Raw genomic sequence first — 14,299 nt, forward strand, 5'->3', positions numbered from 1 at the left:
GCTTAATGTGGGACTGTCCCAGGCAAATCGGGATCACTGTCACCCCAATAATGGGATGATTCTGAAGGGGTTAGTGACGGAACAGCATTTTGAATGAACTTTGTTAAGCAGGAGAAACCTTCAACGTCATTTGCAGACTGATGAATCTGGGAGTCTCTGAAAAATGCAGAGGGAGGGCTAAGTCTGGAGTTAAGAAGACCATTTTCCAAGGCTCTTCCAAAATAGAAAGACTGGGGTTTTAACTAGGGCAGTAATAGCGTGGCTGGTGAGATATGTGGACTTCTTAGAAAGATGTCAAGGAAAGAATCTGTAAGATTTGGTGACAATTCGACGTGAGGGATTCAGGAGAAGAAAAGTGATGTTCAGATACTCAGATTTCTGGGTGTAAAGGTAAAGAGAATACAGAGAGAGTGTGAAAGCACAACATGAAGGTCCACACTGGACACGTTATTTCAACTTGTCTGACATACAAGTCAAAGACACGAGACACGTAATGAAATTGCAGGTGCAATGCAGAACGTCTTGGAAGATATCTAAGCTGCAAGAGTAACCCTGGGGTCAGGTAGCTGCTAAGGACACTAGGAAGAGGGGAAGATGACCAGGGACAGTGTGTAGAGAGAAGATGCTCAAAGACAAAGCCTTGCGAACAACCAACTACGTAAGTGGTGCCTCCAAAGGAAACTAAAAGAAGGGAGAAAAGCTATGGGAAGATCAGAGCAGGTGAGCCTTTTCATAGGAGAGTGTGATCAAGGCCACTGAACGTCACAGGGAGATGATGCAGGAGAGCAGAAAAGTGACAGCTGGATAGAGAGCCGAGGGCAGTGGCAATCACCGTAGGGACGTGTCCAGATCGGTAGGGGAGGAAGCAGAACTTCAGTGGGCTCAGGAGAGGAAATTAGGAACTCAGAAGAATTATGAGCCCTTTTTCTCAAAGGATGGATTTGAAAGACAGGAGAAAGGGCCACGGGTGATGCTATATGAAGGGCAAAGTAAAAAGGGTTTGTTTTACTCTTCAGGGACTTGGAAACATTGACCTATATGTTGTTTTCTGTGGTGAGCATCTTTCCTGGACACCTTGAGCTCTCCCCGCAGTGCTTCCTTTCTCTGCTGGCTCATTTAATTATCAGTTGCTTTCCTTGAACGCCAGCTGGCTTGTCGTACACCGGAGATCTCATCTGCATCAGATGCTTGATCAGAACTCCTTGCTGTCTTGTTTTCCGGCCCAGGAAGCTCAGGCAGTGAGCTGAGGTTAATTGCCATGACCAGGGGTACAGTGTATGCCGGCGGTGACAGTACAGTTAGAACCTGTGACCAGCGATTTTCCATGTAATCGGCGTGCTCGCTACCGGGTCTGTCTTCTCCCACATGTGTCCTCGTGTGACAGTGTGATAAGTACTCCGATTTGAAGCCGAACGATGCAGAGTGAGAATTCAAGGTTTTCCCCCGCCCAGTTAGAAGAACGCAGTGCACCAAGTAATGAAAATCCCATCTTGGAACGTTAGAAATTTCTAACAGTATCAGCCCATGCTGTCACCACCGATAACTCTAAAAGCGCACCAACGGGACGGGGGAGGATGCAGAGAATAAATTGAATTAGACAGTATTTACTGGAACTACGGCAGCTGATCCAGATAAGGAGGAAGGATGTGGGCAGAGATGGAACCAGACTGTGAATGGGGTGAAGGAGGTGCAGAGAGATGAAAGGCAGAGGCCAGTGTAACAGCAGGGACAAATGGAAAACAGAATTAAAAATGTAAGAGATATTAAAGCGCATTTGTTCTGGCAAACATGTATCTCACAAACGGATTGTGACAGCCATCGTCGTGACAGATTTTCTCCTAACCATTCAGAGTCTGGTTCCATCTCTGCCCACATCCTTCCTCCTTATCTGGATCAGCTGCCGTAGTTCCAGTAAATACTGTCTAGCTGTACACGGGCCTCTTACTGTTGTGGCCTCTCCCGTTGTGGAGCACAGGCTCCGGACGCGCAGGCTCAGCGGCCATGGTTCACGGGCCCAGCCGCTCCGCGGCATGTGGGATCTTCCCGGACCGGGGCACAAACCCGTGTCTCCTGCATCGGCAGGCGGACTCTCAACCACCGCGCCACCAGGGAAGCCCTCCTTAATCATTTTTAAATCAGCCTCTTAAAGGAATACACTTATTTTTCTTTATATGGAATAGTAACACTGCTCTTGCAAACACTCAGCGTTCTCAGCAAACAAAATGCTCCCATGAGTTGGAAAGGTGAAGAAGTAAAGTTCATTCTTTTGCAAAGAAAGATACTTAATTTTAGTTTCCAAAGGGAAAGATACATGACTGTAGCTATTACAAATTCAGAACAATGAGAACAGGAAACGATCCCACAGAACTGGCACAGATAAATAAGACAGCCGCATTCCTCACTCAGATTCAGAATCGCGCACTCCAAGTTAAGTTTTGCAAAGATCCAAATGATAACCTTCCCAGCAGTGGAACAACAAGTCACAGCTGACGAGATGCGAGAAAGCACTACGTCCCTCCTGTAGGAGTGGGTACCAGGGAGTGACTCCACCCCGCGGCCTGTCACCCGGGGCCACGACTTGGTGACCCTCAGAACCACGGCACAGCTCACAGTTTCTCCAATGAAGATGACATCGCTTACCTTGCTTTCAGAATTAATGAGACAAGTTTTTTTTTAAGAACCCACGGCTGCTAAGCACTAATTATTATTGTTCTAAGCCCTCCTGAGAATAAACCTTTGGAGACAAGTGATCTGGAGCAGGTACAGAGCACAGAGAGCAAAGAGGCAGATGTGCAGGCTTTTCTTAGAGGCAAGAAGGACAGGGTCTCAGGCACGACGTGCCTCTTAAATAGGCTGACCTTTTTCTCTGACAAAAGATCATACTTGAAGGAACTGGAATTTCTTTGGTGTTCTTTACACCTGAAGAGCTGAAAGAAAGAAAAATAAACGACGGGGCATACTCCCTTAGTTTAACGCCATATGGGGCTCAGGATTCCAAACGCCTCACACTTCGCCAAGGCTGAACTCACTCGTGAAATTATACCCTCAGGCTGTGCAATTAAACGTTCTTTGTCAGCGAACACATTTGGGGGCCCAGCCTCATCGTTTCAGCCGGCACCATGACCGTGGGGCTCTCTTCTGACAAGGGTTGAGTTTCCATGTGTCCCCAGGAGTGGATGTTGGGATGCTGTGCAAACTGCCCTTGACTTTGGTCCTCACTCACCTGAGTGGGATTCTTCGGAGGCAGGATGCTCCTAAGAGAATACACTTCACATGACCTTACGCTCATTAACTCAAAATTCAGTTGTGCTGCTTCCCTTCCCTCCCCTCCCAGTGGAGAATAGATTATAATTACAAACCCAGTCCGGCTAATTATGGACTTTGGATGCCTGTTAAAATGTCCCTGCACGGTTGGTCTCCAGATTTCTGCCAGCTTGCAAAACTGCATTGACTAAACCAACTATGAAACGCTGCACAGAACAAGACCTCATTTCACACAATTGAGGGAAACGACGTCCGTCTGAAATCATGTAAGCACACCTAAAATATACACACTTAAATTCTACTGCCCTATCTCTTCTTCTATCTTTCTATGGTTTTTCCAAGCATCTGCCTACCATTTTCATCCAGGTAGGTCAACAGGATGGAGCTCGATTCTGTCCCTTCCGTGGCATAGTCCAGTGGGATATTTCCATTGACGTCCTGGAGAAGGACATTAGCTCCAGCCTGTAAGTGAAACCGAACAAATTTAACATTATATATACTGTTAACATAGAAGGCAGATCCAAACTTTCATTTCTATCTTATTGAGGAAACAGACCCAGAAAAGTTTACATCAGATACAGCCGGCAGGATTACATAGCAAACTGGAATTATTTTTTAAGACAAATTATATTACATACTTTGTGAGAAACTCTCATGGTCCAAAAAGGTTCAACTGACCCTTGACAGGCAAGACCCTAGCCGCCAGTACACTCCTCCCTACACCCCTTGCCAAACCCAGAGCACCCAATCCCTGCCTGCTAAACCGGGCACGCCTCTATGCTGGCTGCCCTAGACATGCCTGGTTGTCCTAACACAACAGAAGTGGCCCTGCCTTCAGAGTCTGAACGGAGAACTCCTGTATGAACTTTGATCTTCCCCAAACTATCCTGTTAAATCTTTAAGCTCCTTGCTCTCCACAGAAACTCATTTGAGGGCTGTTCTCAGACAACAGTCATTTTAATAAAGGCTGAGCTAATGGCTTCTGGTTGGTTTTCCTCTTTCCAAAAACTGTTTGCCAACAAAAAGCATAATCTGTAGACATTAATGGATGGAACATATTACATACGACTATCACACACCTTTTAGCTTCAAAGGGCTCTCCATCAAGCGCCTCTGAGCCCACCGCTTGACTCTTTGCGCATCCCAGCCTAAATACAATGATAGACGCGCTTTCATTCTTAAAAAGGTAGTCACATCAATTGTCACCCTTGCTCTACATTCTTTAATGAGCTCCGTAAAATTTATCAGGCAAGATTTCCCGTATGCCTCCTCCCAATAACCTGTCACTAAACTCAGGCCAAACAAATGAAAGTTTCACCCTATCTTCTTCCTGAATAGGAGTCTGTATTGCAATGTGGATACAGTTAATATGGTTCATATAATATCCAAATTCATAACTTTACATAAAAAGGAACATCACATTAATAGCTTTATATATTAAAATGTGGGGTTTTGCCTTGTGTGTGTGTGTGTGTATCTATATACTGCTTTCCTATGCCTTAGCAAGTCTGCACAGGTTTTCCAAAAGACTGCTGTAATATAGTAAAAAGAAAACTAAAAAGTAGGTCAAAGTGGTAGCATATTCCCTCCACGTAAGTTGTACTGCTCACCTTACCAGCCAGAGTGAACCACGTTATATTTTCTAGAACCATATGAAGATACTTCTTTATTTGAACAGGTCAAGTTAGATATTTCAGATTTCCCTTACCTAAGGAAAACGTCATTACAAGGTCCTAAAGATTTCAGATTATCTTCCTAGTGCATTTCATTTTGTTTCAGTTATTCAGAGTTTGAAAAGAAGTTACTTGAGGCAATAGTCTTAAGTAGACTTTGCTAATGATTCCTTTCCTTTCGTCTCCAGCCAGGAGAATAACGTTTTGCATATCTACCCAAGCTGCATTGGTTCAAGAATCAATTAAGACACAGAACTACAGGGCATCCTTGCTGATTTCAATGCTAAGAGGTGGGAGATAATCAGGTTACTCTTTTTTGCCAAGGCATAGACGTTTCAGAGAGGATCTTATCTATATCAAACATCTGGGCGGCAGACGACAGTGAATATAATTGAGTCACATATTATCAATAACAGCAAAAATAAACAGGCGAGCAACGTGATGCCCAGGGAGAGGGGGCACTGGGGGAGAATATTTTCTATTCTTTCAGGAGTAATGAGGCTCTTTCAAAGAGAGAAACTGAAATGCGGTGCTGAATATTTTAGTTGGGTTCATTCATTGAAATTTCAACCCATTAATCCCCCACTGGTCTGTGCTGCTGAATGACCAGGTGTTATTTCCTGTAGAGACCTTCCTGGGGGGTCGGGAACTTCCCTAATCACAGATCACATCTCATTCCTCTTTGCATGCCCAACGGGTGCCTGGGACATATTAGGCCCTAAAAACAATTGACCGAAACAAACTGAAAAATAAGCAAACGTTGAACTTAAACTAATCACTAAAAATTGAGGCAAAGAATTATGTTTTTCGTGATAATTATTATTAACTAAATTTTCTGACATTCATTTTTAAGAGTATATACATGAAATTACAAAATCACTCTATGCATACTTAAGTTTCCTGCCTTCACTCTTCCCAGATGGATGACAATTGTGGGAGACTTCTTCTCCCTCTTTCCCCTTTCCATCAGTCCCTCCCTCCCTCCCCTCCCTCCCCTCCCCCTCCCTCCCCCCCCCTTCCCTCCTTTTCTTTCCTTGCCACTGGACATGGGTGAGACATCCCAGCTGCAGTGGCTCTACCCCCACCACTCAACTATCTGGTCCTAGTAGATGTCCCTAGAAGAGCTGATTCACGTGCCACAAAACATGTATCTACATGATCCCCTGAAAAAGCTGTATTTCTTGACTTAGAATTCTGAAATTGTACATACATATATAAAAACCCCATTGATAAGATTCATGGCTGATTATTACTCTTAGTCTGACTAACTCAGAAGGTAATGTGTTGTTAATGGGTCCCTCTGGAACTAAGACCAAGGCAAATCCTTCAGTTGTGGCTTCAAGAAAATAAATCACGTCGTGATTGGTTTCATCAGGGAAGTAAATGTTATATTATGCAAAAGCAAACTCCTCAAATGCTTTTGCAGTTGAGGCCTGCACAGTTCCTACTGGGAGCCCTGAATACATTTCCTTTCTCATTATGCAAGCTGGAAGGCCACCCCATCTCCAATTTGTCCTACACTCTGTTCCTGGAGTATTGGAAATAGAACTCAAATGCCTCATTCTTCTCAAGTAGGAATCTTATTTACTGCATGTCAGATGACATATGAACAAATAAATGCACATTTCCTGTAAATAAATATTTTATTATTTTATGTAGCAATTTAATGTCAATGAATAAACTTGCCAATTGTTTCATTTAGTAATAATTCCCCAGCACATTAAAACTGAAATTTTAATGACAGGTACCTGGTGGACTTTTAATAAGCAAATACCACTTTTTTAATATAAAACTTTATTGGAGTGTAATTGCTTCACAATACTGTGTTAGTTTCTGTTGTACACCAAAGTGAATCAGCCATATGCATACATATGTCCCCATATCCCCTCCCTCTTGAGCCTCCCTCCCACCCTCCCTATCCCACCCCTCTAGGTCATCACAAAGCACCGAGCTGATATCCCTGTGCTATGCGCCTACTTCCCACTAGCTAACTATTTTACATTTGGTAGTGTATATATGTCGCTGCTACTCTCACAATGTAATCCCTATCAAACTACCGATGGCATCTTTCACAGAATTAGAACAAAAATTTTACAATTTGCATGGAAACACCAAAGACCCTGAACAGCCAAAGCAATCTTGAGAAAGAAAAATGGAACTGGAGGAATCAGGTTCCCTGACTTCAAATTATACTACAAAGCTATAGTAATCAAGACAGTATGGTACTGACACAAAAACAGAAATATAGATCAATGGTACAAGACAGAAAGCCCAGAGATAGGCCCATGCACATATGGTCACCTAATTTATGACAAAAGAGGCAAGAATATACAATGGAGAAAAGACAGCCTCTACAATAAGTGGTGCTGGGAAAACTGGACAGCTACATGTAAAAGAATGAAATTAGAACACTACCTAACACTATACACACAAATACCACTTTTTATATGCAAATAATTTTAGTAACTTTTTATTTTGATATAACTTCAAGTTTACTCCAAGTTGCAAAAATAGTACAAAGAAGTCCTATATATCTGTTATGGGTTGAATTACATCCCCCCAAAAAGCAATGTTGAAGCCCTAACCCCTGGTACCTGTGAATGTGAACTTATTTGGAAATAGGACCACTGCTGATGAGACTAGCTAAGATGCAGTCATTCTGGAGTAAAGTAAATGACAGGTGTCCTTACAAAAAGAGGGTTATTGGGGACACAGACACAGAGGATGAGACAGCCATGTGAGGATCGAGGCAGAGATTGCAGTGACACTGCCATAAGCCATTGAGTACCTGAGACCACCAAGAGCTCAAAGAGACACAGAAGGATGCTTTCCCATAAGTTTCAGAGGGAGCACGACCCTGCCAACACCTCAACTTTGGACTTCTGGCCTACAGAACTGTGAGACAACAAGTTGCTTGAAACCACCCAGCTTGTAGAACTGCATAATGGCAACGCTAGGAAACCCTTTACCCAACTTCACCGATTATTTACACTTTTCCCCTATTTTTGCTTTCTCTGTCTCTTTTATTTTTCCTGAATCTTGTAAAAGTGAGTCACAGGCACCATGTCCCTTTACCCCTAAATATTTTAGTATGTACATCATGAAAATAAGGATATTCTTTTGCGTAAGTGTTATCAAAATCAGAAAGTCTGGCATCACTAAATTCCATTATATAAAGCACAGTCCACATCCAAGTTTCATTGATTTTTTCAATGACATCCTTGATCGCTATCACCCCGTGGCTCAGGACAGAATGAGGGGTTACCTGGGGCATTTTCTTTTCCTTTCTCTTTAGTCTTCTTCCACTTGAAACAGTTCTTCTGTCTTCTTCTTTAAGACCTTCTCTCATAGGTCCTTTCGATGAGATTTTTGGCAGGCAACCACAGAGGGGATACTGTGTTCTTCCCATGGTGCCTTTTCATTTAAGGCCCACCCAGATCCCTCTCCCACCTCAAAATCCTTAATCACATTTGCAAAGTCGTTTCTGCCACGTAAGACTAAAACATTTTTACAAAAAGGGAACAGTGCCTTTTTCTTCCAAAGGGTTCCTAACAGACTATGTTACTGTAAGTTAAGTACATAATCTGCTTCTAGAAGTTGGATTTTACTCCTGTTAGTCAATTCTTCCCTATAATTAGTTTAAATGAGGTTTTATTCTTAGTAAGATTTAAGGGACATTCCATTGGTGATCTGACCGGAAGATGAGATGGAGAGGGCATTCTCCCTCGTCCTGGAATGAGTGACAACCATGGGAAAAATTTGCACACCAGGATCAGGGCAAGTGGTGTAACTATGATGTAAAGGTGAGAAGAGCATGTAGTAGAAAGTATATGGACTTTGGACCACAACCTGTATTTGAATCCTACCTTCCCCATGAATATTGTTACCTCAGGAGGTTAGGGTGTCTGATCCAGTGGTATGTGGTCTTTGAAGAGTTTTTGTTTTTTAAATAAACGACATAGGCAGCTTGGGAAAAAAAAAAAAAAAAAAGGTGCCAGAAGACTCCTGATGTTCCTTGATCCCGGTGGTGATGAAGGTAACTTTTGATCACTTGGTTGAGTGATGTTTTTAGACTGTCAAGTTGCAGCTGAGAACCCATGGGTTCATACTGATATCAGTAACAAAATGAATCCCTGACTACAGGGGAGAAGAAAGCTCTTCCTTGTGATAGAATACCAACTGGTACATGTAGCAGGAATGATAAGGTTAGAATTTAGCATTCATTAGAGTAATAATTCAGATGAGAGTCACCAGGGGATGCTAAAACTATTGGAAATACGGGAGTATTGGAAAGGTCAAAGTTGGGGAGAATCGCTGATGAGGAATAAAATATTTACAGTCTGCAAACATCCTGCCACAAAATATTCCATTTAAATATAAAAATGCTGGCATCAAACATGATAGGGAAAATAGAAAAATGTGAGTGGGTATTTGGTGCTTTTGAATTGCAGAGAGTTTCTCTTCTTTTTTTAATTGAAGTAGAGTTGATTTACAATGTTGTGTTAACTTCTGCTGTACAGCAAAGTGACTCAGTTATACATTCTTTTTTATATTCTTGTTTATCCCAGGAGTTTCTCTTCTTTGAATAGGAAATTTTGTACTCCTGTGCTAAGGTAAAGGTTATCCCAAACTAATATATAACACACACGCACTTATTTTAGGACAGAGAACATGCTATTGGCATCCTGTAAGCTTTTGTTTTAAGGACACTGGGAATTGTACTGTGAGACCAGAGAGTGTCTCTAATCTCCCTCACATCTTCCAAGTGCCACGTCGTCTGGACCCCATCGTCCCTCCAACCCATTATTTCCACCGGCCTCTGGCTCACTGCCCTCCAGCCACACAGGCCTCCTTCCTGTCCCTCACGTAATGCCCGGCTCCCACTGACTTCACCTGCTGGTCCAGCTGCCTGGAACACTTTCTCCCTTGGGCATCTTGAGATGGCTGTTCCTTTATAGCTTCTTCATCGAATCGCTGTTTAAAGGTCCCCATCCCCCAATACTTCATCACTTCACATCACCTTACTCTGTTCTAATTTTCTCACAGTGATGATTATGATCCAATGTCTTAAGCACACACATACGTACTTATTGACAATATCCCACACTAGATTTCAAGCTCCATGAGAGAAAATACTTTGATATTTCTATATCTCCGGGATCTAATAAAGGCTCTATGTGCTCAGAAAACAATTATTAGTAAATAAATGAATGAATTATTAAAACTGTTAAATTATGTATTTATATATATTTTTTCTATTTATATATTTTTTTATTTTTATTTTATCACTGACAATTTGAAATGTTAGAACTTTCATTTTGTTTTTTGTTCTTATCAAACTTTCATTTTGGACACTGAAATTTGAATTTCACATAATTTTCACAGATCACAAAATATTCTTCTTTTTTTTAAAATAAACTTTATTTTATTTTTTGGCCACACTGCGCGGCATGTGGGATCTTAGTTCCCCGACCAGGGAGCGAGCCAGTGCCCCCTGCAGTGGAAGCGTGGGGTCTTACCCACTGGACTCTTAGGGAAGTCCCTCTTCTTCTTTTGATATTTTCCACCATTTAAAAATGGAAATGTTAGCTTACAGGCCATCAAAACAGAGAGTGGGCCGGATCTGTCTCATGGGGCCTACCTAGTTTGCAGACCCTTGGAACAGAATAAAATATAGAATGTCAAACACAGAAGAATACAAGCTCTCAAAATCTTGTTTAAAATTTGAGCTCCATTATTTGAATTTATTTTCTTTTTTTCCAGCTTTATTAGGATATAATTGGCATAGAACACTGTGTCATTTCAAGATGTACAACGTGATGATGTGATATAGGTATATATTGTAAAATTGTAACTTTTTAAAATTCACAGTTTTAATTCTAAGAAAAGCTATTGCTTAACACGTTCATGGCTACTGTATCCCTTTTCTAAATAATCTATTCAAGTGCTTCGGCTATTTAAACATTGGGACTGTATCTTTGTTAATATTTTAAAGTGCTTATAATATTTTAGCACAAACTCTACGGAGGAAAGAGCAAAAATTGTAAAAACCAATCTACTGGCATAGTTACATATTCAGGCATAATGAACCATAAAGGGCTAATACAACTTAATTTGATTTTCATTACGTTTTTCGCAAATATAAGCATCTGACACATTACATAAATTGTTTGATTTAAATTTGACTGCAAACTATATTGTAAAATACTTTGTACTATAATCCATACCCTATAAAATTTGGGGGTACATTTAGCTTATCACCTCCAAGAAACCAGTTAAAAATTGTCCCCACATTTTTCCAATTCATTTGATCAAAAATACCCTGTGTTTGGGAAATGCCATAATATTCACTGCTGAACTATTCATGGAGTCTCATATTAAATAAGAAAACTTTCTATCCTACAAGCAATGCACACTCAAAAGAAAGGGAAATATTTAGATAAAAACAAGAAACCTAAATGGGGTTTCTTACACAGAAGAAGTCTGTAAATTTGTACGTCTGTATTGTCCACTATTTTGCATTAATTAAGGTAAAAAGTTTGGTGAGACTATTACAAAATGGAAAATGGAACGTTAGAACACAGGGAGCTGCAACACAGGAACACAAAGAATGGGGAGGTGTGGGTTAGAGGTGGTGGAAAACGGGAGAAATGGGGGGAATCTGGCTTGGCCTCAGGGAAGGCTGGCTCTGAGTGCCGGGTTTCGGCTCACTGGTTTTGCGACCAAGGGCAAACCACCCAGTTCTGTCCTTCAGTTTGCAAAGTGGAGCCAACTCTGAGTCTATAATGTGTAGGAGAGTTATCTTCAGTATAAGCCTATGCGGTACCCAGCCGAGGGCCAGGCACTCAACAAATGGTAGCTACCCTAATAATTAATTGGAAGAGGAAGAATATCTTATTATATATATTATTTGCAAAGACAACCATTAGATCACCCATCCTTCTCGGCAAGCACAGTTTTTAGCTAGGTTTAAGAATTAAAATTCGGAAAATGGGACAGAATGAAAAAATTGAGAAGACATAGGACCGTACAGCCCAGAGCTCTTTGAAATATTAAAGATGGCAGGTTTGGTTTGGTTGGATTTCTCTCTTACACCCCGCTTACTTTTTTTTTTTTTTTTGAATTTATTTTTGGCTGTGTTGGGTCTTCGTTGCTGCGCACAGGCTTTCTCTAGTTGCGGCAAGCGGGGGCTACTCTTTGTTGCAGTGCGTCGGCTTCTCACTGTAGTGGCTTCTCTTGTTGCGGAGCACGGGCTCTAGGTGCGTGGGCTTCAGTAGCTGTGGCGTGCAGTCTCAGTAGTTGTGGCTTGTGGGCTCAGTAGTTGTGGCTCACGGGCTCTTCAAGGAATTCATGGAAAAGACTCTGACAAGTACAGGTTTCTGGTAACTGACTATACTGCTGAACTGCATGAATAAGCATTTTCAGAACTCTAATGGAAAACTGATGAATTCATAAAAGTGCTAACAAAAGATCAAGATGAAAAAAAATTAATTACATGGGACTGAGTGAACTGATGAGGATGATTATAATTTTTGTGACTTTCTGTTTGAAGTAAAAAAAAAAAAAAAGACAAGCAAACCCAAAGAGTCCCCCAAAATTGAAACCTAAAATCATGAAGAAAAAGGATGGTAGATAATCACCCAAAAGGACAAGCAGATGCTGTCAGAAATGACAAATGCTCACGTTTCTGTGTAGTACCTGCCCTCTCTACTCTGCTTCATTGTATACTCTTTATTATTCTTGAAATAGACAGTTGGCAAGAATGCTATTTTATCCTGAACATTCAAGCCACCAAAAGGAACTGGTGAAGAAACACTTAAACCTGGCTACCCCAAGCCGTTGAATCGCAATCTCTTTCCCCAAACCTCAGCTGAGACATCAGAGTTGAAATCCCTGCAGCAGTCAGAGGGATGCTGTCAGGTACGGCGTGTACCAGCAGAAACCTGTAAGAGAGTGAATTAGCCCTGACAGCCACCAGTGAACAGGGCTGAGAAGGAAGGACTCATTGTCTGGGCACAGGCCTTCCTGTCCCTCCTGTTACCTGAATCAGACCAACCAGAGAACTGCTGAGCTGCTACCTGCCTGAGACCATGAAAACTTAGTGAACCGAAGCAGAAATTTCATGCATCTCTGGTCCCAAGCAGAGACTTTCCCACCAGTTTCCATTGTTTAAGCAGAGACAGAAAACTAGGAGCACGTAATTTTCCTTTGGATTCTAGATTTTGGGGCAGATAACATAGGAGGTGATACCGCTGGGGAATCCATTTGTTCATTAAGGAACTATGCATTCAGCGCTAATTATGATGAAAGTGTGCTTTGAGATTTTAATGACTGCAACTTTTTATGGTAATAAAAAATTAAAAACCTGTGTTACAAGCATTTAAAATTTTATAACAGCTGAAATTATACTGGAACACATTTTACAGCTCCCGCTGCAAACATCCTGAGGTCAGTAATTATTACTTTGGGAGCACATAAATATTTATGTGTAGCATGGCTGCCATGCTAAGTAACAAACCACGCCAAGAAAAGAAAACCTGTAAGAAAGAAAAGGTAATTGTAGAATTCCAAGGGACTGGGGTGTGAATGGCATTTACAGTCACGCTAAAGAAACCTATAATACTAACCTGACAGAAGTTTGCCGTGATGAAAAGGGGAAGACGGGCACATGGGCAGAATGGGTGTATCCAGCGGGGGCTGGGAGTGTCACACAATAGCTGAATCCCTGTCTTCTAGACTGAACATGAAAAATCAAGGTGTAGCAACATTAACATAGTTATTTAACACGAAATACATGTAAAAGTCAGAGGAACCATCTAAAAGAGTTGAAGGTGGTTGTATTTGGGAAGAAAAATTCGAAGGGTAGAGCTGAAGGGAACGGCTGAGTTTTACAGAGCTTCCAACAAGCCTTGTAAAACTATCTGGCTTTTAAAAACATGGGTACGCATGACAGGTAAACATCTAAAGTGAAAAAAAAATTGAATGGCCTGCATAAAAATACGTGATGAGCGCTCCCCTGGTGGCACAGTGGTTGAGAGTCCGCCTGCCGATGCAGGGAACACGGGTTCGTGCCCTGGTCCGGGAAGATCCCACACACACGTGTAGGGAAGAGGGAGGGGGAGAGAGACTGATTTAAAAATACATCAAAATATATTCTATGTGATGGAATTGTTAGTGATACTAAATCTCTATACATCTGTGGGTGTCCTTCAATTTTCTACAATAAACGTGTGATATTTATGTTGAGAAAACTGTGTTTCAAACTAAACAATGAACAAAACTATGAAACAAGATGAAAACACGTGAGCACTCTCTTGGGGCCCTGGCAAGTTTCAAATCTACTAAATTCCAAGGTGAGGAGT

General features: G+C 41.6%; 1 protein-coding gene across 1 annotated transcript in view; it reads right to left on the reverse strand.

The window, feature by feature from the left end:
- MYO16 (myosin XVI) overlaps positions 1-14,299 on the reverse strand; it is a 401,447-nt gene that overhangs the window by 316,468 nt on the left and 70,680 nt on the right. The window contains exon 4 of the mRNA XM_027115848.1: positions 3,618-3,726. Within this exon, the coding sequence (XP_026971649.1) occupies positions 3,618-3,726 (109 nt within the window). The remainder of the gene's footprint in view (positions 1-3,617; positions 3,727-14,299) is intronic.

Source organism: Aethalodelphis obliquidens, unplaced genomic scaffold, assembly GCF_003676395.1.
Source record: "Aethalodelphis obliquidens isolate GAN/ISIS:26980383/991018 unplaced genomic scaffold, ASM367639v1 scaffold15, whole genome shotgun sequence".
Classification (NCBI taxonomy): domain Eukaryota; kingdom Metazoa; phylum Chordata; class Mammalia; order Artiodactyla; family Delphinidae; genus Aethalodelphis; species Aethalodelphis obliquidens.